The 25,888-nt window shown below is 43.2% G+C and overlaps 1 protein-coding gene across 1 annotated transcript; it reads left to right on the plus strand.

Moving 5' to 3' along the window:
• The first annotated feature begins 15 nt into the window (after positions 1-15).
• On the plus strand, positions 16-25,704 carry ddx24 (DEAD (Asp-Glu-Ala-Asp) box helicase 24). The gene is made up of 9 exons (XM_084309988.1): positions 16-101; positions 2,060-3,081; positions 3,724-4,335; positions 4,626-4,779; positions 4,882-5,394; positions 5,876-5,951; positions 22,636-22,824; positions 25,241-25,370; positions 25,454-25,704. The coding sequence occupies exons 2-9, from the start codon at positions 2,064-2,066 to the stop codon at positions 25,690-25,692; spliced, it is 2,931 nt and encodes a 976-aa protein (XP_084166114.1). The 5' UTR covers positions 16-101; positions 2,060-2,063; the 3' UTR covers positions 25,693-25,704.
• Positions 25,705-25,888: the final 184 nt, after the last annotated feature.

Below are 25,888 nucleotides of genomic sequence, written 5' to 3' on the forward strand. Positions count from 1 at the left end.
CACGTGATCATAACTGCAATGGCTGCGCCCTCGTGCCATGTGTGAGTGTAGTCGTATCTGTCAATATTTCAACGATAAGGATCTGGCAACAAGGATTCCAGGTTGGCTACAATATATAACTTTTTCTAATGTTTAATGTTTTCTTTCTCTTTATTAATCAAAGATTGTCGCAATTAGCATGATCCAATAACGTAGCAAGCTTGTTGCTTAGCCCCGCTCATAAGGACTAACGTTAGCAAGCAAGTGTGGCTACTTCGTAGTTGGTTAACGCTAACGTTAACATTACTTACTTAAGTTTTCATTATTTGAATGACTCACTGTTAGGAAGTCTAAACTAATTTGTATGTTATGTACTCAATTATGTGACCTACACTTACTTAGCTGCATAACGATTTTAATAGCCTGCTCAGCCTCGATGTACTTAACATATTATAATATGATGAATTGAAAATGGGGGACCCTGATGTAAACAAGACGAAAGTCTTTCTCTGGTCTGCATCCCCTTAACAATTGTGTGTATTGAGCCGTACTGTATTGTACCCATTCTGCAATCTGTTAATAAAGTTTTCAATCAATCAATCAATCAATCAAAACACTTCCCGACTGATTGATTGATTGAAACCTTTATTAACAGATTGCAGAATGGGTACAGTACAGCTCAATACATACAATTGTTAAGGGTATGCAGACCAGAGAAAGACTTTCGTCTTGTTTACATCAGGATCCCCCATTTTCAATTCATCGTAACATGCAATATGACATACATGACATACAGATAGACAGTACTGCTACTGTACATCTATACATTTATGACATACCATATTTGCAAATACAGTACTGTTTGCGATACGAAAAGAGTCCAGAAAAAAGAGTATATACATTTGACGTAGAAACTGTACATTGGAGGAGGTTGGGTAGAGGACTGTACATTGGAGGGGGTTGTGTTAGGACATTTACAGGGGCCAGTTTCGAATTGCAGTCTCCCATAGGTGTTTTTTTAGAGTGTTTTTTGAAAGTGGGTAGTGATTAACATTCCTTTACAGCTTTGGGTAGGGCGTTCCACATTGATGTGGCATAATTGCGAAACGTGTTTAGTCCCTTGTTTGAGCCGAATCTGGGTTTAACATGATTTGTGGAGCTCCCTCTGGTGTTGTGATCGTGGTATTCACTGATCTTTGGGAAGTATTTTGACATGTACATGGGTACCTTGGTCGTGTAGTGTATCTTGTAGACCAGGCCCATTGCAAGTTGCTGTACTCTGTCGTCTACTCTAAGCCATCCTAGGTTGTCAAAGTGGGCAGGGGTGAGGTGGGTTCTAGGAGTAAGGTCAAGCAGTAGTCTGACCAGTTTGTTTTGAGATGTTTGTAATTTTGTTTTTAGCGCCTTTGAGGTGCTTTGGTACCATGAGAAGTTAGTAACTTTGTCCATGCCGTTTTATATTTGAAAGGTTTCCAACGTGCAGTTTCAGTGACTTTCCTGTCCACCTGTATCCTGGTAGCCAACGGAGAAGTCGGCCAAATTGCACCTATCCTTCACTTATAGTGACAGGAGGGTGATTTATATTTCTTTCATATTTCTTTGAACCTCCAGGCACTGGACACAAAACATTGAGAAGTCATTCTGTCATTCTGGACATCACTGTACACCTAAAATACCATTAAGTCCCATTCAAATGTCTTGAGGGGCATTGGTCTCTGCTTTCTTAGCATAAAGCCAGGGACAATTATTTCATAATATTTCCATTCCTTTGTTCCATTTCAAATCCAATGTGCTGGAGTACAGAGCCACAACAAAAAAGATGTTTACTATAGTGTAGTGCAGGGGCCTATTTAATACATGGGGGGGGGGGGGGGGGGGGGGTCTATGTGTTATATTTCTTTTTGTTTCTTCAATTGTTTTTTAACCCTTATTTGACTTTGCATGTAGGAAAACATTATTATTTACAGCGACTGATATAGGGTGTAGTTACTGGGGAAATGGGGCCGGGGGTGTAACTTGCACGTACGTGTACACACACACAGGCAATAATCTCAATCTACTTTGTCCACTGTGTTTATAGGAAAATGAAGCCGAAGAAGGTTCAGGTGAGTAATAAACGCCCATCCATCGTGCGACAGAAGTTGGCTAGAAAGGCGATCCATGTGAAAGGCCAATGGAAAGCCGTTGATCTGGACCCTAGTCTGTTCTCTGAGGAGGGCATGGGGGGCCTGGTGTGTTTTGAGGAGCTGACAGATTACTATCTGATAGACACCACCAAGGCTGCAGCTAAAGCAGGGAAAGAACTAAAGGACACGAAGAAATCCAAGAAAAGAAAAGCCAGTGAGAGAGTGGAGGAGGAGGAACAAGTAAAGGAGGACGAAGGGGAATATATTGAGGAACTTGGAGAGGAATGTGTGGAAGAGAGCGAAGGGGGAGATGAGACAGACGACATAACTGAAACGTCTGAGAAACCACCAGCGAAGAAGAAGAAGAGGAAGAAGAAGAAAAAGAAGAGTAAAGCTGAACCAGAGGAAGTTTCTCTAGATGGAAAAGAGAAAAAGGAGGAGACTGAACATGACCAAGGCCCTGAGGTAGTCTCAGACAAGGAAGGAGGAAAGGAGACGGAACAGGACCAAGGCCCTGAGGTAGTCGCAGGCGAGGAAGGAGGCGAGGAGGAATCCTCTGAAGAAAGCAAGTCAAAAGCCTCAGCCGTTGGCTCTGAAAAGGAAGACCAGTCAAATACTACAAAGAGTGACAAAAAGAAGAAGAAAAGGAAGAAGAAGAAGAAGAAGACGGTAGAGGCGGGAAACGAGGACCAGGCGTCTCAGGCAGGTGACGCTGCTGCTCAAGCAGTGGGAGAGTCCTCTCAAAGCAGAGTCACCAAGCTGCCCAAGAAGAAGGCACAGAACTGGACCGACGCAGCTCGTTCTGGTTCTGCCGACCAAAACGTGAACGTGAGCGCATGGAAGGATCTGTTTGTTCCAGACCCTGTGCTGCGGGCACTGAGCAGCCTTGGCTTTGGTTCACCCACCCCTATTCAAGCCCTGGCTTTGCCCCCAGCGATCAGAGATAAAATGGACATCGTGGGTGCGGCTGAGACAGGTGAGATTTAACTGCATAGATGTTTTGTACAAGAAGATTGTCTTAAAAGAACACACCAACATTTTGGGAAATGAGCTTATTGTCTTCTCCAGAGAGAGACAAGAAGATGGATACCAGTTTCCGCTCTGTACGTTCAGTAGAAAGCTATCTAGCTGCATGTTAGCCTAGCTTAGCACAATGAATGGAAGTGGACATGACCGGTTAGCCTTCGGGAGAGGTGTTAGTTAGACAATGCCTAGGCTAACCGGTCATGTCGCTTTCATTCATTGTGCTAAGCTAGGCTAACGTGCAGCCAGAGGGCTTTCTACTGAACGCACAGAGAGGAAACTGGTATATATCTATTATCTTCTTGTCTCTCTCTGGAGAAGACTATAAGCTAATTTCCCCAAATGTTGGCATGTTCGTTTAAGTTGTACTGCAATGCTTGTTGTTTTCATGTGCACGGCCCTCTATTAAAGTTTGAATCTGTAAAAGTTGTTTATTTGATCACACACTCTCCCAACTCCTAGTTCCATTACTCAAACTAATGGAACTTGTTACACTGTATATTATTATGCACTTTACTGTTTTGCACTCTGGTTAGATGCCAACTTCTTATTGTTGTGTCTGTGTGTGTGTGTGTGTGTGTGTGTGTAATCACAGGTAGTGGAAAGACGCTTTCTTTTGCAATTCCAATGATTCACACAATCCTGGAATGGAAGAAGGGCTCTGAAGACCAAGACGAGGCAGAGGACCAGAAAGAAGTGCCAGAAAAGGTGACTAGTCTCTACCTACCAGATGAGGCCGAAGAGACCGTTGCTGAAGAGACCGTTGCTGAAGAGACCATTGCTGAGGCAGACGATTCCATTGAAACCAATGTTGATACCCCTGCAGAGACCAGCCATACGGCTGGTGATAGCGGGGACGGCAACGTGGAAATAAGTGCCGACTCTACCGCACAACAGGACCAGGAGTGTGAGATGGTGGCTGGGAAGGAGGAGGGCGGAGGCATTGCAGAAGACGACGAAGACGAAATTGACAGCAATGAGGAAGATAACTCTGGGGACGAGGATCTCGGTGAAGAGGTTGAGGATAAAAGGTTTGGATGTGTCAAAGTCATCGAGAATGTGGAGTTTGACTTTGAGACCCCCGCTGAAGCAGCAGCGGAGAGCACCGGCAGCCAGAATCGACCTCTGCTCGGACTGGTTCTCACCCCGACCAGGGAGCTGGCAGTTCAGGTCAAACACCATATCGATGCCGTGGCAAAATTTACTGGTAAGTCATCGGTCTGAAACACTTTAACTGCCAAGAATTGATATGCACCAGGAATGTGTCCTGGTAGTTTGGTGCATACACTCATCCCCTTTTAGACTGGTTGTCAAGAGCATTCCACAACTAAACACTAAACACCGTATTCACATTAGATGAATGTACACAAAATACCTGCTCTAGTGGTTTTCACGACAGGCACTTGATGCTTCACATGTGTGTACATGAGGTGATACTGTGTAATATGATGCGTCTTTGGTCTCTTATGTCTCAAACTGTGTTTTTCTGTGTTGCAGGTATAAAGACTGCATTAATAGTGGGCGGAATGGCACAGCAGAAACAGAGGAGGATGCTGAAGCGCAGGCCAGAGATCGTTGTCGCTACTCCAGGGCGGCTGTGGGAGTTGATCACGGAGCAGAATCCACATCTTCAGAACCTCCGACAGCTCAGGTAGGTCGTGGTTCACACGCCTCTATCCCTTACTTTTGTATTATTATTATTTTATTTATTGTTATTAGTATATGAATGGTCTAAGTTTACATTATCCTACAGGTGCCTTGTCATTGACGAAGCAGACCGCATGGTGGAAAGAGGCCATTTTGCGGAGCTGGACAATCTGCTGGAGATGCTAAACACTGTTCAGTTCAACCCCAAGAGGCAGACGTTTGTGTTCTCCGCCACGCTGACCATGGCCCACAGCCTCCCGATCCGCTTCATGCAGAAGAAGAAGAAGAGGACGGACAACCGGAGCAAGCTGGAGCTCCTCATGGAGAAGGTTGGGATCAGGTCCAGGCCCAAAGTCATCGACCTGACCAGGAAGGAGGCTACAGTGGAGAGCCTGACGGAGACGAGGATCCACTGTGAGAAGGACGAGAAAGACTTCTACCTCTACTACTTCCTGCTCCAGTACCCCGGGCGCACCATGGTGTTCGCCAACAGCATCGACTGCATCAAGAGGCTCAACTCTCTGCTGGTCATCTTGGACGACACTCCGCTACCTCTTCATGCCAACATGCACCAGAAACAGCGCCTCAAAAACCTGGAGAGGTTCGCTGAGAGGGAGAGGTGAGTTGTTATAGACACAACATGGCAGTCAGTGTTTGTTAGGCTAGACTAATTGAGTTATTATTGATAACTCAATTAAGTAATACTGGTAATTGAGTTGTTGAAAGTTTTTTTTTCATTTCTTTTTCACTTTCGACTGAACTGGACTAGCTGCTCTCTACTGCTTCTAGTGTGCTAAGCGAGGCTAGCATGCACCTGGACCCCTCTCTGGGGCTTCTGGATACACACAGATTAAACATTCTTCTCACCTGACTCTGGGGAAGATGGTGAAATAAGTGTATTTCCAAAGTGGTTCCCATTTTGTGTTGGTTCTTCTTGGCATGAAACGGCCACATTTCCTCATGTGTACCGTAGTTTCCTCATGGAGACCTCTTGATTGACATAATGACATGTCCTATGATCGCTTTGTCACACATACTCTTCAGCTTTACCCAACTCTGAGTCCCATATTGACAAGTAATCTCCACACTCGTATTTCCAGCTGCGTTCTGCTGACCACTGATGTAGCAGCAAGAGGACTGGACATCCCAGATGTTCAACATGTCATTCACTACCAGGTACAGTATGTCTTTTGACACTCAACATCTCTAACATTATGCAGTCTTTAGCTATTATCTTACTTGGTGAAGTTATTTAAGCAATTCGTTCTTAGCATTACAAAACTGTAATCACAGTATTATTACACATTGTAACACATTGGCATTAAAAGCTAGAATCTTTTGAATGGCAGATAATTGGATTATTCTTTTTGCAGTACATCAGATACAAGGTAAGGACTACAATGGGGGAAATAAGTATTGAACACATCAGCATTTTGTCCCGTAAATATATTTCCATGTGGCCATTCAAGTGAAATTTTCACCAGACTTTGGTATTAACTCAGGGAATCCAGACAGAAAATCTAAACATTAAAGTGGAGATGAAGCATAGCGATAAATACATATTCATAGCATCACATTAGTATTTAGATAAGCCACAGAAAAAAATCACGTTTTATAAAAATAAGCAGTTTCTAAGAAAAAACGATTTGTTATGTGCATTTTTGAAGCATTTATCATTATGGGCGCGGCCATTTTGTTGCTGACGTCATGGGGCTTGTTTGGTGTATACACTGCTGGTTAGCTGCCTATAGTGAATGGGTCAGTCAGTAAATAAAATGTTGCCTACAAAACAACGGGACCGCGGTGGTTCTGTTTGTATTGCTCCTGGCTGTTCAAACTAATTTTACCATGTGAGAGAGAGGAAAGTTGGTTAATTTCTAGTGATGGCGAGATGAAGCTTCATGAAGCATTGAGGCTTTCCATCCAATAGTACCACACATGTGTTGAAGCTTCATGGTGTATTTGCTCTACTGTGCCATCAAGTGGACAATAAATGTAGAACAGGCAGAGTGATGATGATGCCAATAAACAAATAATAATGTGTCTGTTTTTCTAACAGAATGATGGCAGGGACAGAGGAGAAAGTGCTTGTGTTACTACAACATTCTATAATTTAATATAGTGTTTTTCTAACAGAATGATGGCAGGGACAAGTGCTTGCTTCATTCATTTTTATTCAGAAAAAGCAACTCAAAATCGACATGCCATCCTGCATTTGGATCATACAGATGTGATCAGATTAGGCACAGCAAGTTAGACATTACAGCAAGTTTATATGTAACGGAGATGATATCAAATGGTCACCTTTTTTGCATTGTGTTTAACTTTCTTCGATGCCCCGAGGGAGTTTAGAACCTGGGTCTGCCGTGACACGGGCGACAGGTGACAGCACAGACCGCTACACCAAGGTGAATTCACTCTTCATGACGTGTAAAGTGTGTCTTTTTAAGTGGAGTGAGTTTAACTCGCAGTACCGCTACTCGCCAGTCACTTCACAACGCTTGAAGTCCATCGTGACTGACGGTGCCTCGCGCTACCATCTGTTATATATATGTTGGGATTATTAGGATACACATTTATTTGTCTTTCCCAGTACTCCACGGGATTCTCCAACGCAAAGAAACTCGTAATGAATTCCTATGTCGACACTTGTGTTGCGGGGATGTTCCGGGGAACATAGGGATGATCCCGTGTTGGAGACGCGTTGGGAACCAACCCCGAAGCCATTTCCTGAGATCAGTGACGCGGAGTGAGGCTTCGGGGGCGGTACACCCCCAACCGAGGCTTCGGACGTCATCAGTACGTCACCTGATACGCGCTTCGATACAGGCTCCACATAAAAAAAGCTGGATTGCTCGACACAAGCTCCGAAGCCTCGCTTCAAACGTCACATCACTATTAATTTCCACAAACTACCAGTGAAAAAAACAGTGTTGTTGGCACGTTGGCTCAGGCTGGCTGCACTCAGGCGGCGCGACCAGCCTGTTGGACAGGGAAGGAGGATCTGCAGCGAACACTTCATTGCCTCGGATTATGTTGTTGGGGTGGGATGTTTGTCCAGAAGACCACTAATCAGCTGAAGCCGGACGCGGTTCCCTCAGTCTTCGACAGACAGACCGGCCCAGGCAGTTCAGCGTCGCGGAGCATTCAGCCTGCTGGCTACCTAGATCCACTTCAACCAGCGTCGCGGAGCATTCAGCCTGCTGGCTACACAGCTTGTCGGTGTGCTAATAGCCTCGGCAAGCTAACGGTAGCTGGCTACACAGCTTGTCGGTGTGCTAATAGCCTCGGCAAGCTAACGGTAGCTGGCTACACAGCTTGTCGGTGTGCTAATAGCCTCGGCAAGCTAACGGTAGCTGGCTACACAGCTTGTCGGTGTGCTAATAGCCTCGGCAAGCTAACGGTAGCTGGCTACACAGCTTGTCGGTGTGCTGGAGCCTCGGCAAGCTAACGGTAGCTGGCTCCAGGCTATTAGCACATCGACAAGCTGCTGGAGCTCCCGACGCTCGGCTGGTTGAAGTGGATCTAGGTAGCCAGCAGGCTGAATGCTCCGCGACGCTGGTTGAAGTGGATCTAGGTAGCCAGCAGGCTGAATGCTCCACGACGCTGAACTGCCTGGGCCGGTCTGTCTGTCGAAGACTGAGGGAACCGCGTCCGGCTTCAGCTGATTAGTGGTCTTCTGGACAAACATCCCACCCCAACAACATAATCCGAGGCAATGAAGTGTTCGCTGCAGATCCTCCTTCCCTGTCCAACAGGCTGGTCGCGCCGCCTGAGTGCAGCCAGCCTGAGCCAACGTGCCAACAACACTGTTTTTTTCACTGGTAGTTTGTGGAAATTAACCAACTTTCCTCTCTCTCACATGGTAAAATTTGTTTGAACAGCCAGGAGCAATACAAACAGAACCACCGCGGTCCCGTTGTTGTAGGCAATATTTTATTTACTGACTGACCCATTCACTATAGGCAGCTAACCAGCAGTGTATACACCAAACAAGCCCCATGACGTCAGCAAAAAATGGCGGCGCCCATGTTGAAAACAGGGATATTATATTTGATTTTTCAGACAAATAAGATAGATTTCACATTTGATTATAGAACCCTGTCTTACACAAGGTACACAACAAACAAACTAGGATCACATTGTTCACTGCTTCATCTCCACTTTAAAGTCCATACATAAATAAAGTTATGTGTAATAAAGTGGAATGACATGATAACTGAAATTAATTCAATACTTAGTGGAGAAGCCTTTGTTTGTAATGACAGCTCCAAGGATGCCTTCTGTATGATGTAACTAATCACCCACAGTATTCAGGTGTGATTTTGGCCCATTCCTCTACACAGATTGTCTTTAAATCTTGAAGATTGCGGAGGGGCCTCTTGTGAATCTGGATCTTCAGATGCTTCCACAAATGTTCAATTGGGTTTAAGTCAGGTGATTGACTGGGCCATTCCAACAAGTTGATTTTCTTTCTCTGAAATCAACTGCAAGTTTCCTTTGCTGTATGTTTTGGATTGTTGTCATGGTGGAAGGTCCACCCACGTGTCATCCTCAGCATCCTGGTGGATGGCAGCAGGTTCATCTCAAGAATCTCTCTGTACATGGCTCCATTCATTGTTCCTTCAATGATATGAAGTCTGCCAGTACCAGGAGAGGAGAAGCAGCCCCACACCATGATACTTCCACCTCCAAACTTCACTGTTGGTAGTGTTATTCTGGTAATGTGCAGTGCCATTTCTTCTCCAAACATGGTGTGTTGTGTGACAGCCAGAAAGTAACATTTTGGTCTCATCTGACCAGAGTACATGCTCCCAGTAATTCACTGGCTTGTCCAAATGTTGTTAGGCAAACTTTAATTAAACAAGCTTCAACATGTCTTTTTTTCAGTAGTGGAGTGTTGCTGGCTGAGCGCGCACAGAGGCCATGGCGGTGGAGTGCATTGCCTATGGTCCTTTCTGTCACAGTTGTACCTGCTGCCTCCAAGTCTTTCTGGAGCTCTTTCCTAGTGGTCCATGGCTCTCTGGCTACTCTTCTAAGTATCCTTCTGACTCCCTGATCAGAAATGTTGTGAGGAGCACCTGTGCATGGCCGGTTGATGATGGAGTGATGTTGCTTCCACTTATGGATAATGCCCCCAATGGTGCTTACTGGAAGATTCTGAAGTTGTGAAATACGTCTTTAGCCAATTTTATTTTCATGATTTGCAACAATAATAATAATAAAAAATTCAATTTGTACTGCACTTTACATTTGTGAAAATCTCAAAGTGCTACAGGAGATAAAGATAAAAAGTTAAATGAATAAAAAACAATTAAAATGAGTAGAACAACCAATGAAATGGAAGAACATAAAAATAATAATAATAAAAATGAAGTAAAAGTAAAAGAATAATTCAGGCAAATGCCTTGTTAAAAAGAAATGTTTTTAGGCCCCTTTTAAAAACCTCAACGGACTGTGGTGCTCTCAGATGGTCGGGGAGGGCATTCCACAGCCGAGGAGCAGCTGAGCAAAAGGCCCGGTCACCCATGGTGCAGAGGTGTGTCCTGTGTATGGGTTGGAGTGTGTTTGAGTGTCCAGAGCGGGTGGAGGTCGGTCGGGGGAGCGATAAGCTCTTTTATAACAATAACTTGACAACACATAGTAGCTGCAGCTATTTGGTTTGGGACAGCTCTCTGTCACCGGAAGGGCACGCAGATGGTATCTACTGCGCATGGGCGTTTTCGCAACAACGGCTCATGCAGACTACACGCTGTTGTCTGCGCGTTTTTTAGCGTTTCTCCAAAACGCAAACACAATTTTGCGTTTCAGCCGTATCCACAAAAAAACGCCAAAAAACGCATTTCTGTGTAATAGGGACATGAAACGTATTCAAAAACGTATAAAAAAAACGCCACAAATACACTAGTCTAACCATGGCCTTAGATAGGAGGGGGCGTTGCTGTGGATGCACTGATGGCAGGGAGACCTTGTATTCAAACCTGGAGGAGACAGGGAGCCAGTGTAGGGAATGGAGTATGGGTGTGATGTGATCATATTTCCGCACTCTCATCAGGATCCTAGCAGCACAGTTCTGGATGTGTTGGAGCTTCTGGATGCTCTTGCTAGGGATCCCGATGAGCAGTGCGTTCCAGTAGTCAAGCCTTGAGGAGACAAAGGCATGAACGAGCTTTTCCGCATCTGGCAGGGTGAGTGTGGGACGGAGTCTTGCTATGTTTCTAAGGTGGAAGAATGAGGTTTTGCACAGGTGCTTAACACTTTCACTGCCCAAGCTTAATTCCTTTTTACCTCCTTGAATGCCCAGCACCACTTCAATGTTAACACTTTGGGTGCCATGGGTTAAATTCATTATCAACCGTAGGTTGCCGGCTCTATTTGTCTATAGAGAAAGTCCCCTTCTTTGCAGGGCTATAACTTTTTAAATTCTATTGCTACATTGCCATTATTAGGGCCCATTCAAAGTCCTATATGTATTGTTCATTGTGTAGCAACGTTAAACTTTTTCATTCACATATTCATAGTAAAGTATGGTCTAATCTATAAGTATGTTTTCATCTCTTTCTGCAGCTTTCTCCAGAACGTGATCTATAGCCCCAAATACATTATATTGATGATGCAATACAGTTTTATGGCAATCAGCGCGATATAAAAAATTCCAACTAGACGTACTTCTAGAAGTTACTACACGTCATCTGATGTTGACCGGATGGGCTAGGGGGCGTTTATAATTCCGTGGGCAGCGTTATACCAATCATCTAATGTGGGTCAAATGTTGATAATAGCAGTTAGTATCGAAGACGGTAATTTTACACGCTAAAACTCACCCCAGTCTCCGCGCGCCGTTGGGCGATCATCGTAGAGTAGACATTTTACCATTATGGGATGTCGATTTACCCGGTCCATCTCCAGCTTGTATAATGGTATATACGTCCAAATCATGTTGTTTATCGAGTTATTGGCAATCGATCGCTATGTAGTGTGTCGAGATCGAGTCCCGGGACCTATAGCGAGTGCCCGGAAGTAATATGGCAGACCAGCACAACCTCTACGGCACTTCCTGTTAAGCGATTGCGCCGATCGGCCACCAGATGGCGCTCCTGAACCGCCAGAGAGCTCAGTGGGTCCTCCTGGTGGATCTCAGGCCAGCGGAGGGGAAATATGAATCCGATCCCAGATTTTTGAAATATTGATATTAAAGACGCTGTAAAGCGTCCTCTGCAACTTGAGCATGGCCGGGAATGACGCTTTTAAGCGTTTTCCGGCAGTCAAAGTGTTAACGTTAATATCGCCTAATCTATGTTTTAAATTATGTGTCTAATCTGCCCGTCGCTTATCAAAGACTCATTTTCCAGTCAACATTGTCATAGCAGATTGTTTTTTTATCGCTTCATTTCCGTTTTCTAGCATTTTGAAAAGCACTCGTTTTCATGGAAAAATTAAGACATTCCATGATAATCGCCCTTTACTGGAATATTCTAGAACGTTGTCATTTTTCGGCCTATTTATGAATCGTTTTCAAATAAACGCTAGATTATCGATAGTATATGTGTACGCATGCACGCTCTGGCCGCAAGCTGAAAATCGATTCTCCTATTTCCTGACCGCTCGCACAGTCAATCAGCCATATCACATAATCACATAAAAGCTTATATCTCCGTGAAAACGAGTCTGATTATCCTAAGACTGGTAACATAGATTCCTTACCTGAGATCAGATGGTATCCAAATGGATTATTCCAATTCCTGATCGCCATTTGAAAAAATCGATCCTTTTATTGATTCACCGTGTATACTGTAAAAACACATAATCCCTGCTGCTCTGAGGCTCACTAGTGGAGCTGATCGACCCCGGCTGTGTGAGTGAGAAGTAAAATGTGGAGTCAGGGATTTTCTTTCTCATTCATTTTCATTGAGTTCAATCCAAAAGGGTGAATTACCATCTGGGAGACGATAGGGGGCGCTTTTTTCACATCTGAGTGCCTGGAGTGGCTGAATTTCCAACGGTAGACTCGGTTGATGAAATATGATTTCAGATCGCTAATTAAAAAAATAAACTAGAAAATACGAGAATTCTCGTGAGTGGGCATTCAACCCGCGGGGGGTAAACCCGAGAAAACTCGGGTTTGGCAATCAAAGTGTTAATGTGGGAGTCAAATGTCAGTTGGGGGTCCATTTTTATGCCCAGGTTCGTTATTACAGGTGAGAGGGGGAGGTTCTGGCTGGAAAAGGTGATGCTGGTTATTGGGGATGATTTGGTTTGGTGTGGGGTGCCGATTAATAATAATAATGATAATAACTTTATTTGTATAGCACTTTTCATACAGAGGTTGCAGTTCAAAGTGATTAAAATGGCTTCTGTTTTGGCCACCGTCGGCAGCTATCAGAAGGTCATTAGTATAATAAGTTATAAGTTATTGTGTTTGAGGTGGTTTGGGCGGCCACTACCTTTTCCAGCACCTTGGAGAGAAAGGGCAGGTTGGAGATGGGCCTGTAGTTAGAGAGAACTTCCGGGTCGAGGGTGGGTTTTTTTCAGGAGGGGTGTAATGATGGCTGTTTTTAGAGCAGGTGGAACATGGCCGGCTTGGAGGGAGTGGTTAATGGCTGTGGTGATGAGAGGACTTATGGCAGTTAGATGTGTTTTTACAAGGGCTGTGGGGAAGGGGTCAAGAGAGCAAGTGGAAGGTTTCATTTTGGTGATAATGTCCTCAACTTCTCGCTGCGAGATGTTGGCCAAGCAGCGGAGAGGCTGGGAGATCCCTGGCTGTGGGGCGGCGGTCAGGGGAGGTGGAGTGGAGGAGTGAGAGGGCGGAGCGGATGGTGTTGACCTTAGACCTGAAGGCGTTAAGGATGCTGTTGCATTTATCGTCTGTGGTGTCATTGTGAGTGGCTGATTTGAGGAGATTATTGATGGTGGAGAGTTACCGGGGCTGTTGTTGATGATGTTGGAGTAGAATGATGTCCGTGCATCTCTGAGGGCCTTTGTGTAGGCCTTCCGGTGGTCTCTGTATGCCTCTCTGTGGACAGTGAGCCCTGACGCCTTGGAACGGCGCTCAAGGACACGGCCTGTTGCCTTCAGTTTCCGCAGCTCACTGGTAAACCAGGGGGAGGAGCGTGAGAAGGAGACTGATTTTATTTTGACTGGGGCGTGAAGATCCAGGAGCCGGCTTAGGGTGCTGTTGTATAGGTCAACTGATTCAGTGGCAGATGAAGGGGTTGCAGAGAGATGATGATGGAGGTCCAGGGCTATGGTGTCAGGGTTGATGTTTTTGATGTTCCTGAAGTGAATTTGGCGTTTGGGCTTGTCGTGGGGGGAGGGGAATGGCAGCTCCATTGAGATGACCCTGTGGTCAGACACACCCATCTCGTATACCAGCAGGTTGCTGATCAGGGCAGTCACTGATGACCAGGTCGAGTGTGTGTCCCCTGTTGTGTGTTGGGACATCGACGTGCTGTGTGAGGTGGAGGCAGTCCAGTAGTTGTAGTAGTTCAGATGCAGGGGGGGAGGAGGGGGTGTCGACGTCAATTTGATTGGGGAGATCCGTCCATTTGATTCGCAGTCTGACGGAATTGGCTACCTGGTATAATATGATTTGTAGATGCATACACATTGAAACAAAAATTTAGCCAATCAGAGGCGCCAAATATGAAGAAAAAAAAATTCTGCCGCGCCGCGCCAAGCAGTCATCACTCAGCGACTCGAGAGACGGGATTACGCTGCTCGCTCCGGAGGCTCGCTCCGCAGTTGCAGCTGCAGGCTATTGGGCGAGTTACACATTTGCGAGGTCTGAGAAGTCTGTCCGCCACATGGCAGGGTAACAAAATAGTCATGTAAAATAATTAAAAACTGCGGTGTGTTTTGGTTTTACGAGTCGCCTTTTTTGCAGCCTTGCGCGTCAACTCTGCTTGTTGACCGACGTCACAGCCACCACGCTGCTTGCACTCGCTGCTATACCGATTTGCTAACGATAGCTTAATAGCGTCGGTTAAATGGAAGGAGTAAGCCGGCCACTAAAAAGTAAACCCACCGCGGGTTTCTCAGATGAAAAGGATCAGCGGGACCACCTAACAAAAGAAAGTTTTGAGAGGAGAGGACGTTTGAAGAGACTGGCTACTGGCTAGGCAGCGCTACTGGGGGCTGTAGTGGTGAGTTGTTAACTTGTTCCGTGTGCCGCAACTATGTCAAAAAGAAAAACAGAAACAACACGTTTGTCATTGTCATGTTACTTCACAGTACAATACGTGAGTCCCCTGCTGTGGTTGTGAGTATAAGTTTATTAGCTTAACTCCGTAGCAACATCACACAGGTGTATCTGTAGACAGTCTCCTCCCCACCGTATGTATCTTTTTTCTACCATCCCCTCCTAATGTACAGTCTCCTCCCCATCATATGTATATAATCTCTGTTAGGATCTATGGGTAACAGTACTGTATATTTCTCTCCCACCCACCCCCTCCTAATGTACAGTCTCCTCCCCATCATATCATGTATATTTATGTCTCTGTCTGTGTTTTGTGTATTTTGTATGTTTGTTTTTGCTGCCATTTTGGCCAGGTCTTGCTCGAAAAAGAGATCTTTGATCTCAAGTGACTACTGACTACCTGGTAAAATAAAGGTAAAATAAAATGTATATAATCTCTGTTGGGATCTATGGGTAACAGTACTGTATATTTTCTCCCACCCCCTCCTAATGTACAGTCTCCTCTCCATCATATGTATAATCTCTGTCAGGATATATGGGTAACATTACTAGGGATGGGTACCGAATTCGGTACTTTTGAGGTACCGAACCGAAACACGTCGGTACTACAGAGTATCGATTCAAGTGAGATACTTTTTTTTTTTTTTTTTTTTAATATACTTTTTTTTTTTTGCTTTTTTTTTCATGTCAACGTTCACACACACAATATATGCTTACCTAGGATTTGACTTGATTCAACAACAAAGCAGTCGGAGCAATGGCAAGCCGAAAACGGTCGAAATTGTAGTTATTTGAAGTTTGGATTATTTTTTTCACGACTGAGGTAGGTAAATAAAAATGTTTGAGACTAAAGTACCGAAAAAAGGTACCGTTGGGTACCGGTATCGATTCACAGGTACCGGTACCGTATCGGTTCAAATGTGAAGGGTACCCATCCCTAAACATTACTGTATATTTGCATATCGTATATGTCACAAATGTAACAGTACTATATACCTGTATGTCCCTATGTCATGATGTCAATGTCATGTATGTCATAAATGTCACTATGAATTGAAAATGGGGGACCCTGATGATGTAAACAAGACAAACGTCTTTCTCTGGTCTGCATCCCCTTAACAATTGTGTGTATTGAGCCATACTGTATTGTACCCATTCTGCAATCTGTTAAATATTGATTGATTGAACATTTTATTAACAGAATTGCAGAATGGGTACAATACAGTACGGCTCAATACACACAATTGTTATGGGGATGCAGACCAGAGAAATACTTTCGTCTTGTTTACATCAGGGTCCCCCATTTTCAATTCATCATAACATGACATACAAATAGACAATACTGCTACATCTATACATTTATGACATACCAGATTTACAAATACAGTATTGTTTGTGATACAAAAATAGTCTAAAAAAAGAGAGTATATACATTGGAGGAGGTTGGGTAGGTGGGGTGGTACATTGGAATGAATGAATGAATGAAAACTTTATTTAACAGATTGCAGAATGGGTACAATACAGTACGGCTCAATACATACAATTGTTAAGGGGATGCAGACCTGAGAAAGACGTTTGTCTTGTTTACATCAGGGTCCCCCATTTTCAATTCATATAGACATTTATGACATACACAACATACATGACATTTATGGCATAGGGACATATAGGTATTTAGTACTGATACATTTGTGACATAACGGTATTCAAATATACAGTACTGTTACCCCTAGATCCTGACAGAGTATATACATATGATGGGGAGGGGACTGTACATTAGGAGGGGGTGGGTGGGTGGGAGGGAAATATACATACGGCGGGGAGGGAATATATACATGCGGTGGTGAGGAGACTATTAGGAGGTGGTGGGGGTTTTGGGCATTTACGGTGGCCAGTTTCGAATTGCAGCCTCCCGTAGGTGCTCTTTAAGAGCGGTTTTGAATGTGGGCAGGGATTCACATTCCTTTACAGCTTTGGGTAGGGCGTTCCACATTGTTGTGGCATAATTGCGAAACGTGTTTAGTCCCTTGTTTGAGCCGAATCTGGGTTTAACATGATTTGTTGAGCTTTCTCTGGTGTAGTGGTTGTGGTATTCACTGACCTTTGGGAAGTATTTTGACATGTACATGGGCACCCCGGTCGTATAGTGTATCTTGTAGACCAGGCCCATTGCAAGTTGCTGTACTCTGTCGTCTACTCTAAGCCATCCTAGGTTGGCAAAGTGGGCAGGGGTGAGGTGGGTTCTGGGGTTCAGGTCAAGTAGTAGTCTGACCAGTTTGTTTTGTGATGTTTGTAATTTTGTTTTAAGCGCCTTTGAGGTGCTTTGGTACCATGAGGTGCACGCATAGTCATAGTACCCTTGAATGAGTGCTCCTGCCAGAGTCTTCAGGGTATTCTTGTTTACCAGAGAGGAGATCCGGTACAAGAATCTAGTTCGTTGGTTGACTTTTTTTATTACATTGGATGCCATTTTGTCACAGGAAAGATTTGCCTCTAGGATGGAACCCAGGTAGGTAATTTCGTCTTTCCTTGTGACAATATTGTCACCCACTGTAACTGAGAATCCGTCGGTCTTGCTGAGTTTGTTATTTGAACCGAAGAGAATGGACTCTGTTTTGCCCATGTGTAATGATAGTTTGTTATCAGCGAGCCATATGCAGATTTTGCCTAGTTCCGTGCTGAGGGTTTTTTCAACCTGCAATTTGTTCTTGTCAGAGACCAGCAGGGCTGAGTCGTCCGCAAACAGGAACAAGTTGCAGTCACAGGCTGACGACATGTCATTTGCATAAATTAGGAAGAGTAGCGGTCCTAGTATGCTTCCTTGTGGAACACCACAGCTCACTGTGAGGGGGGGGGATAGAGTACCGTTTACCTCTACCATCTGTTCTCTCCCCTCCAGGTAGGATTGCATCCAGCTCACTGATAAGCTATCAAAACCAATTGCTTTTAGCTTGTCCATTAGAATGGAGTGATTGACAGTGTCGAAGGCCTTTTGTAGGTCCAGCAGGAGGTGGTTGGGTAGGCGGGGTGGGGTAACTATACATTGGATTATCGACAACCTTACTTGGTCCCAAGAAGAGGGTCTCGTGTATTAAATAAAGTTTTCATTCATTCACTCTGGATCTGGTAAATCCAGTAGCAATACACACAATTGCAGAATGGGTACAATACAGTATGGCTCAATACACACAATTGTTAAGGGGATGCAGACCAGAGAAAGATGTTTGTCTTGTTTACATCATCGGGGTCCCCCATTTTCAATTCAGTGACATTTATGACATACACAACATACAGTTCATGACATTTATGACATAGGGACATACATGACTTACAGGTATAGTACTGTTACATGTCACATATACGATATGCAAATATACAGTACTGTTACCCAGAGATCCTAACAGTAAATATATACATATGATGAGGAGGAGACTGTACATTAGGAGGGGGTGGGTGGGTGGTAAAAAATATATACAAACGGTGGGGAGGAGACTGTCCATTGTTGTTGTGGCATAATTGCTAAACGTGTTTAGTCCCTTGTTTGTATGATAACAAGCCGTTTAGTTCATGGTTCAAAGTAATGGGAAAGGTGCTAGCTCGCCATCAATCAGAAGCTAGCCACAAGACTTGCATTCACGCTCTCCAGCACACAGCCTCCCTGCCTGGCACAACAACCACAACAGTAGGGTATATAGTCACAGTCAGGACAGTAGGCTCTACAAGTAGGCTCCCTTAAAACGCTAACGCTATTAAAAAAAATAGTGGAGATTAAAATAAGAATATGACTTGGCCTGAAGAAATTCAGTCAGGAGATTTTTTTTGCTTTAATCCCTGCCTAAAATTAGGATGTTGAGTTGTGAGGAGATCGTGCAGTTCTGGGATAAAAAGGTAGTTTGGTTTAGGTGGCCGGTAAATTAGTAATACTGTCATAGTGGAGGGAGGTTTGCATTTAAATCCAAGACATTCAAATGAAGAAGGTGCAGGCAGAGGGAGGGGAGACAGGTCCAGGTCATTCCTGTGCAGGATGGCTAAACCACCACCTCTACCAGTGCTGCATGCTTTCTCCAGGTATGTGTAACCAGGAGGACATGCCTTGTTGAGGGATGTATAGTCCCCTGGCTGGTGCCAGATCTCAACAAGGCACATTTTTTTCCAGAATGTGGTCATGGTGGATGAGAGAGGATTTTTCCTTGAGGGTTTGTAAGTTAAAAAGTTCAATCTTGACTGTTGGTGGGGTGGTGTATTTCTGCAGGGGCCGGAGTAAGCTGGAATCCACTCCACGTTTTGCAATCTGTTTGTGAAGGTCTTGAGAGCCCTTTGCTTTTACCCATCAGTTGATGTCTCTTGTGTGGCACCTTGGTAACAAAAAAAAACATTTTATAATATATATATATTCTAACCCAGTTGACATTATTAGCACAGATAGGAGGTAGAGTTGCCTCCTAATTAGTTTTGGTTTTCAGCTAGTTCCTTGCTGTGGTGTACTGCTTTTTCTTAGTGTACTGCTTTTTCTTAGTGTGTCCAATACTTTTTTCCTGTTTCATTCCACTTTATTACACATAACTTTATTTACGTATGGACTTTAATGTTTAGATTTCTTGTCTGGATTTCTTGAGTTAATACAAACGTCTGGTGCAGATTTCGCTTGAATACGCTCATTGGAAATACATTTACTGAACAAAATGTTGATGTGTTCAATACTTATTTCCCCCATTGTATATGTTACCAATCTTGCGTTGATCCGATGATTTTTTCGCCGCGATTGCAGCGTGTGTCTGTAATGTACTGTGTAATGTTTGCCGTTGGTGGCGCTCGAAGCATAGAACCACCCCCTTTCGTGAATGCAAGAGGAAACATAATACAGATAATCTAGCGTTGATTTCAGATCGATTCAATAATCAAGTGAGAAATGGCACCATAAATAGTGAAATGCAGATAAGGGCTGTTTTGGCTGCGTTCCCTGGGATTACACAGAATCGCGCTGGAACTATGCTCGTATTCACCATGGTATAAAAAGGAAATGTATTGATGGGGAAAAAAAATTCAATTCATATAGACATTTATGACATACACAACATACATGACATTTATGGCATAGGGACATATAGGTATTTAGTACTGATACATTTGTGACATAACGGTATTCAAATATACAGTACTGTTACCCCTAGATCCTGACAGAGTATATACATATGATGGGGAGGGGACTGTACATTAGGAGGGGGTGGGTGGGTGGGAGGGAAATATACATACGGCGGGGAGGGAATATATACATGCGGTGGTGAGGAGACTGTCTATTAGGAGGTGGTGGGGGTTTTGGGCATTTACGGTGGCCAGTTTCGAATTGCAGCCTCCCGTAGGTGCTCTTTAAGAGCGGTTTTGAATGTGGGCAGGGATTCACATTCCTTTACAGCTTTGGGTAGGGCGTTCCACATTGTTTGTTAGGACAGTAGGCTCTACAAGTAGGCTCCCTTAAAACGCTAACGCTATTAAAAAAAATAGTGGAGATTAAAATAAGAATATGACTTGGCCTGAAGAAATTCAGTCAGGAGATTTTTTTTGCTTTAATCCCTGCCTAAAATTAGGATGTTGAGTTGTGAGGAGATCGTGCAGTTCTGGGATAAAAAGGTAGTTTGGTTTAGGTGGCCGGTAAATTAGTAATACTGTCATAGTGGAGGGAGGTTTGCATTTAAATCCAAGACATTCAAATGAAGAAGGTGCAGGCAGAGGGAGGGGAGACAGGTCCAGGTCATTCCTGTGCAGGATGGCTAAACCACCACCTCTACCAGTGCTGCATGCTTTCTCCAGGTATGTGTAACCAGGAGGACATGCCTTGTTGAGGGATGTATAGTCCCCTGGCTGGTGCCAGATCTCAACAAGGCACATTTTTTTCCAGAATGTGGTCATGGTGGATGAGAGAGGATTTTTCCTTGAGGGTTTGTAAGTTAAAAAGTTCAATCTTGACTGTTGGTGGGGTGGTGTATTTCTGCAGGGGCCGGAGTAAGCTGGAATCCACTCCACGTTTTGCAATCTGTTTGTGAAGGTCTTGAGAGCCCTTTGCTTTTACCCATCAGTTGATGTCTCTTGTGTGGCACCTTGGTAACAAAAAAAAACATTTTATAACCCATCAATATATTCTAACCCAGTTGACATTATTAGCACAGATAGGAGGTAGAGTTGCCTCCTAATTAGTTTTGGTTTTCAGCTAGTTCCTTGCTGTGGTGTACTGCTTTTTCTTAGTGTGTCCAATACTTTTTTCCTGTTTCATTCCACTTTATTACACATAACTTTATTTACGTATGGACTTTAATGTTTAGATTTCTTGTCTGGATTTCTTGAGTTAATACAAACGTCTGGTGCAGATTTCGCTTGAATACGCTCATTGGAAATACATTTACTGAACAAAATGTTGATGTGTTCAATACTTATTTCCCCCATTGTATATGTTACCAATCTTGCGTTGATCCGATGATTTTTTCGCCGCGATTGCAGCGTGTGTCTGTAATGTACTGTGTAATGTTTGCCGTTGGTGGCGCTCGAAGCATAGAACCACCCCCTTTCGTGAATGCAAGAGGAAACATAATACAGATAATCTAGCGTTGATTTCAGATCGATTCAATAATCAAGTGAGAAATGGCACCATAAATAGTGAAATGCAGATAAGGGCTGTTTTGGCTGCGTTCCCTGGGATTACACAGAATCGCGCTGGAACTATGCTCGTATTCACCATGGTATAAAAAGGAAATGTATTGATGGAAAAATTATCTGTTTTTTGCATGTTGACCGGAAGAAACTCACTGACAATCGACGGCGTTATTAGATCCATAGCTATAATATTTAATATAGGTTTAGCACTGCAAAACACTGGCATTTATCTCATTGACCAGAGTGTTGGCACTAAAGGCCCACAGTGCCCCCTGATAAACGGCACTTGATGTGTTAACGTCGTAAAGAAATATAAGAAATTCCGCACTAAGCCCTAAATTCAGAGCAGAGCCGCATCAAAAACAGGCAAAAGGATCGACTCAAGAGCTAACAATCGGTGGTATTACCCACTTCATAGTGTCATCATCCAGTGCAAAAGAGTGGAGTGTTTTGTTTAGTTATTTCTCTTTTTTACTTGAAGCACAGAGTGAAAAGTTTGCTTAAAATGTGTTTAAAAACTCAGAAGGGAATGTTTTGTTTAGTTGAAGCAATGAGAAGAAGCTTATAAGCACTTTAAAATGTAACTATTTCTGAGTTGCAGCACTTAAAAACATTAAATGGACTGTTACATCTTATTAAATTGTGGACATTTATTCATTCCCACTTAGACACTATTTCTGATGGTATTCTGAAATATAAAAAAACGGAAAAAAACAGAATTTGGGAACAAATTAAATGGAATAAAAAAAAATGTACGATTTCATATGGCTCTAGCCTAGTAGAGGTTGCCGTTTGACAGCATTACAGATTGTACATGTTAAGGGCCCAATCATTAATCCAAATGTCAACAAAAGCATAGTGTTGCCACAGAAATCTAAAGCTATGAGTTAGAAGATATTTATATTCTTGAATTGAATGGCATCGCTATTTGGGAGTTGAATATGTATCGTGGTGCTTTCAGGGGTTTATTTGTGTGTACCATTTTATAAAAATTTGCATTAATTGTTTTCACGCCAGGTTCCCAGAACAACCGAGACATATGTTCATCGTAGCGGTCGGACAGCAAGAGCTGCTAAAGAGGGTCTCAGCTTACTCCTGATTGGTCCAGATGATATGATCAACTTCAGAAAGATCTACCAGAGTCTTGGAAAGGATGAGGACCTTCCCATGTTTCCTGTACAGACCAAATGCATGTCCGTCATTCAGGTGAGATTCAGCAGTTGCCCACAACAATGGGTACTCCTTCTGTTCTTGGAAAATATTCTAAGTCCCAAGGTTTTGGGATGGTCCCTTTTTTTAAATCATCATGAACAAAACATCAGCTATGAAAGGATGTCTCTTTTACATTAAACAAATGATATAATACTTGATACTTTAATGGCCAAAAATAGAACGTACTTAAGTAAATATAGGAGTAAATACTTTTGATGTAAAAACTCTTTTTAATGTAAAAATACTTTGTTACATATACAAATGTAACACACAATGCAAACAATAAAGAATTAGTTTGAAAGAAAGGACCTTGCGCAGAAAATGTATCTGTAAACGATGGCGAGCGAGTTGATGCACGCAGACCTACTGTATACCAACAGTCGAGAGACCAGGGTTTAAGGTTTAAGCGTTTCACCTGCATATGCCTATAAAATAAATGTGCACGAACCGGAAAAATTATTTAGGAGCACATGTGCGAGTAAAGATTATATCCTACACACAGTTCAACGACCTAAGCTATTAACATTAGCTGCTAATGTCAACTAATCTGGTCCCAAAACAGTTAACTAATCCTGGAGTCATCCTGGAGCTCATATGGGAGCACTGGGAGATAGTTAGTGGAGATGGTTAATTAATGATGCTAAGCTGCGGTCCTTTCTCTCTCTCATTAAATCATTAAGTCTGCTATAATCCATTCTCTCTCTCGTGTGTGTGTGAGTGAGAGAGTGTTGTGTATTAGTGATTCTGCCTAAACAAGCCAGGACTGGATGGTGCAAGCGTTTCACTCGCATTCGTGACTAAAATAGATTTCTGCAAACCAGAATATTTATTTAGGAGCACGTGTCCGAATGCGCTCCGCATTCACAATGGTAACCGAATTTCGTGACGCGCCTCTTTGCTATGGAGTGATCCAGCACCGGGTTGAACTAAAGGTTCAACGTTAAATTTAATGGACCACATTAAGCACTGAGGTTCACCTCATCGTTCCCTCCTTGGGCACGACCGTGTAGAACAGGCTACAAAGACACCCGTCTTAACCTCTTGAGCCCTAGCCCTATTTTCAGAAAATCTGCCTAAAAATACATACCTAAGTAAATGGAAGATTGCTCCACTTCTACAAGGTCCATTTGCATGTTCTTGGTATCTAGGGACATCTATGGATCGCAGGGAATGTATTCCCAGTGTCAGAAATATTGTTACTAAGCTTGAGTAAAATGAACCAAAGTAGAATATCAATTTCTTTAAAAAAAATCTTTTCATCTTCGACGGTGAATAACACCATGCTAAAATGTACCATACATGAACATTTCTCATTCAGCACCTTCTTGAGATCACGTGTACAAAAAATCTAAGCAAATGAATAAAGGGAAGATGATTCAACAGAAGGTTTTGTAGATACAGTACTGAATTCTGCCATCCGGACACATGCTATTTGAAATACGATTATAGAATATCAGACCTATAAATTACCTTATTATAGCCAAGTCGCACATCTATGGATCGGGCGAAATCTCCCCTTTCCAATGGCAGAGTTCAATCTGGATTTAGTATCACCAGGCGTGCAGCAAAAAAAACGTGAATGAAATCTACCTTAAGTTACTTGTTTAATGTAGATTTCTCCGGCATTTTTCATCAGATTGCAACACCGTTTTTTGCTAGACGTTCACAGAAAGGTAACTGCGTTCTAATTTATGCCAATAACGTTCAGGTTTGTGGGAGATAATCCCACAAATCCATATGTTGTGGTGGGTTATGCCGTTGACCAAATGGACATCGGATGTACCAGATGGCGATCAAACAATTGGAATATTATTTTTGGAATACTCCCGATCACAGGTAAGGACTATCTGATGACAATTTTAGCTTGATCGTGCAATGCTTTTATACCGATCGGGCTGATACGCGTTTTTAGTGTTCAATACGAATGTCGTTACTGGCAATCAAATAATCAGAAACGACCCCCCCCCCCCCCCCCCCCCCTTTCATGATTAAACATAATACCTATGACATAGATTTGGTAATAATAGCGTGTACAAGCAAGCAACGGCAACGTTTATAGTAGAATTGACGTATAAGGCTATACTCAGCATTTCAGGAATTACCCCAGACCGCTCTAAAACCATACTTAATATTCACCACGGTATAACACGGGAATGTATGGATGGACAAATTCATTATTTTTCACCTATTGAACGATAAATAGGTGATGTCAAATGGGCCATAGTATTGTATCCATAGCTATAATATAGAATATAGTTATAACTCTACAAACAAGGTGACGCACTCCTCAAACAAGGTGACGCACTCCTATCTTTTAAAGCGTGGCCTTGCTATGACGGACTCCGTCTAATAGCTGGCGCTGAATGAGTTAAGAGATTAATACTGTATCATGTTGTGTGACTTTTCACAGGAGCGAGTAAACCTGGCCAGGAGTATAGAGAAGATCGAGTTCCACAACAGCAAGGAGAAGCACCACAACTCCTGGTTCAAACAAGCATCCGAGGCCCTAGAGTTGGACCTGGACGAAGACCTTCTGCTCGGTAAGACCAAAGTTAACCACTGAAGTAACAAATGATCCATTTTAAGATATTCAAGACATAGAAATGAAGACCTCTGTTTTCAGGTGGAAGGAAGGATGCGGACGATGACAGACAGCAGGCGAAAATGGTGAAAGGGATGAAGAAGCACTTGAAGATTTTGCTCTCCCAGCCTGTGTTCAGAAATGCGATAAGGACCAGGTACCCCACCCAGATGGGCAAGCTGTCCCTGCCTCACATGCCCCTCGCAGGCAATGAAACGGCTCTGACCAGCATCTCAATACAGAGTGAGCAGAAACAGAAGAAGAAGAAGAAGCAGCAGTGAACAACTTTGTAGAATGATGTATTAAATACGGCTATTGAGACATAATTGAACGTATGGTGTAATTGTTAAAAAGTTTTAGATAAAATATCAAGTGTACAATTTTACTACCACGGTGTGTAAATAACCTGTTATTGGACATGAAAAGCAGCATTGTATATTTAAAAAAATATATATTAAAAAAAGATTAAGTTGACAG

Source organism: Notolepis coatsorum, assembly GCF_963971535.1.
Source record: "Notolepis coatsorum genome assembly, chromosome: 3".
Taxonomy (NCBI): domain Eukaryota; kingdom Metazoa; phylum Chordata; class Actinopteri; order Aulopiformes; family Paralepididae; genus Notolepis; species Notolepis coatsorum.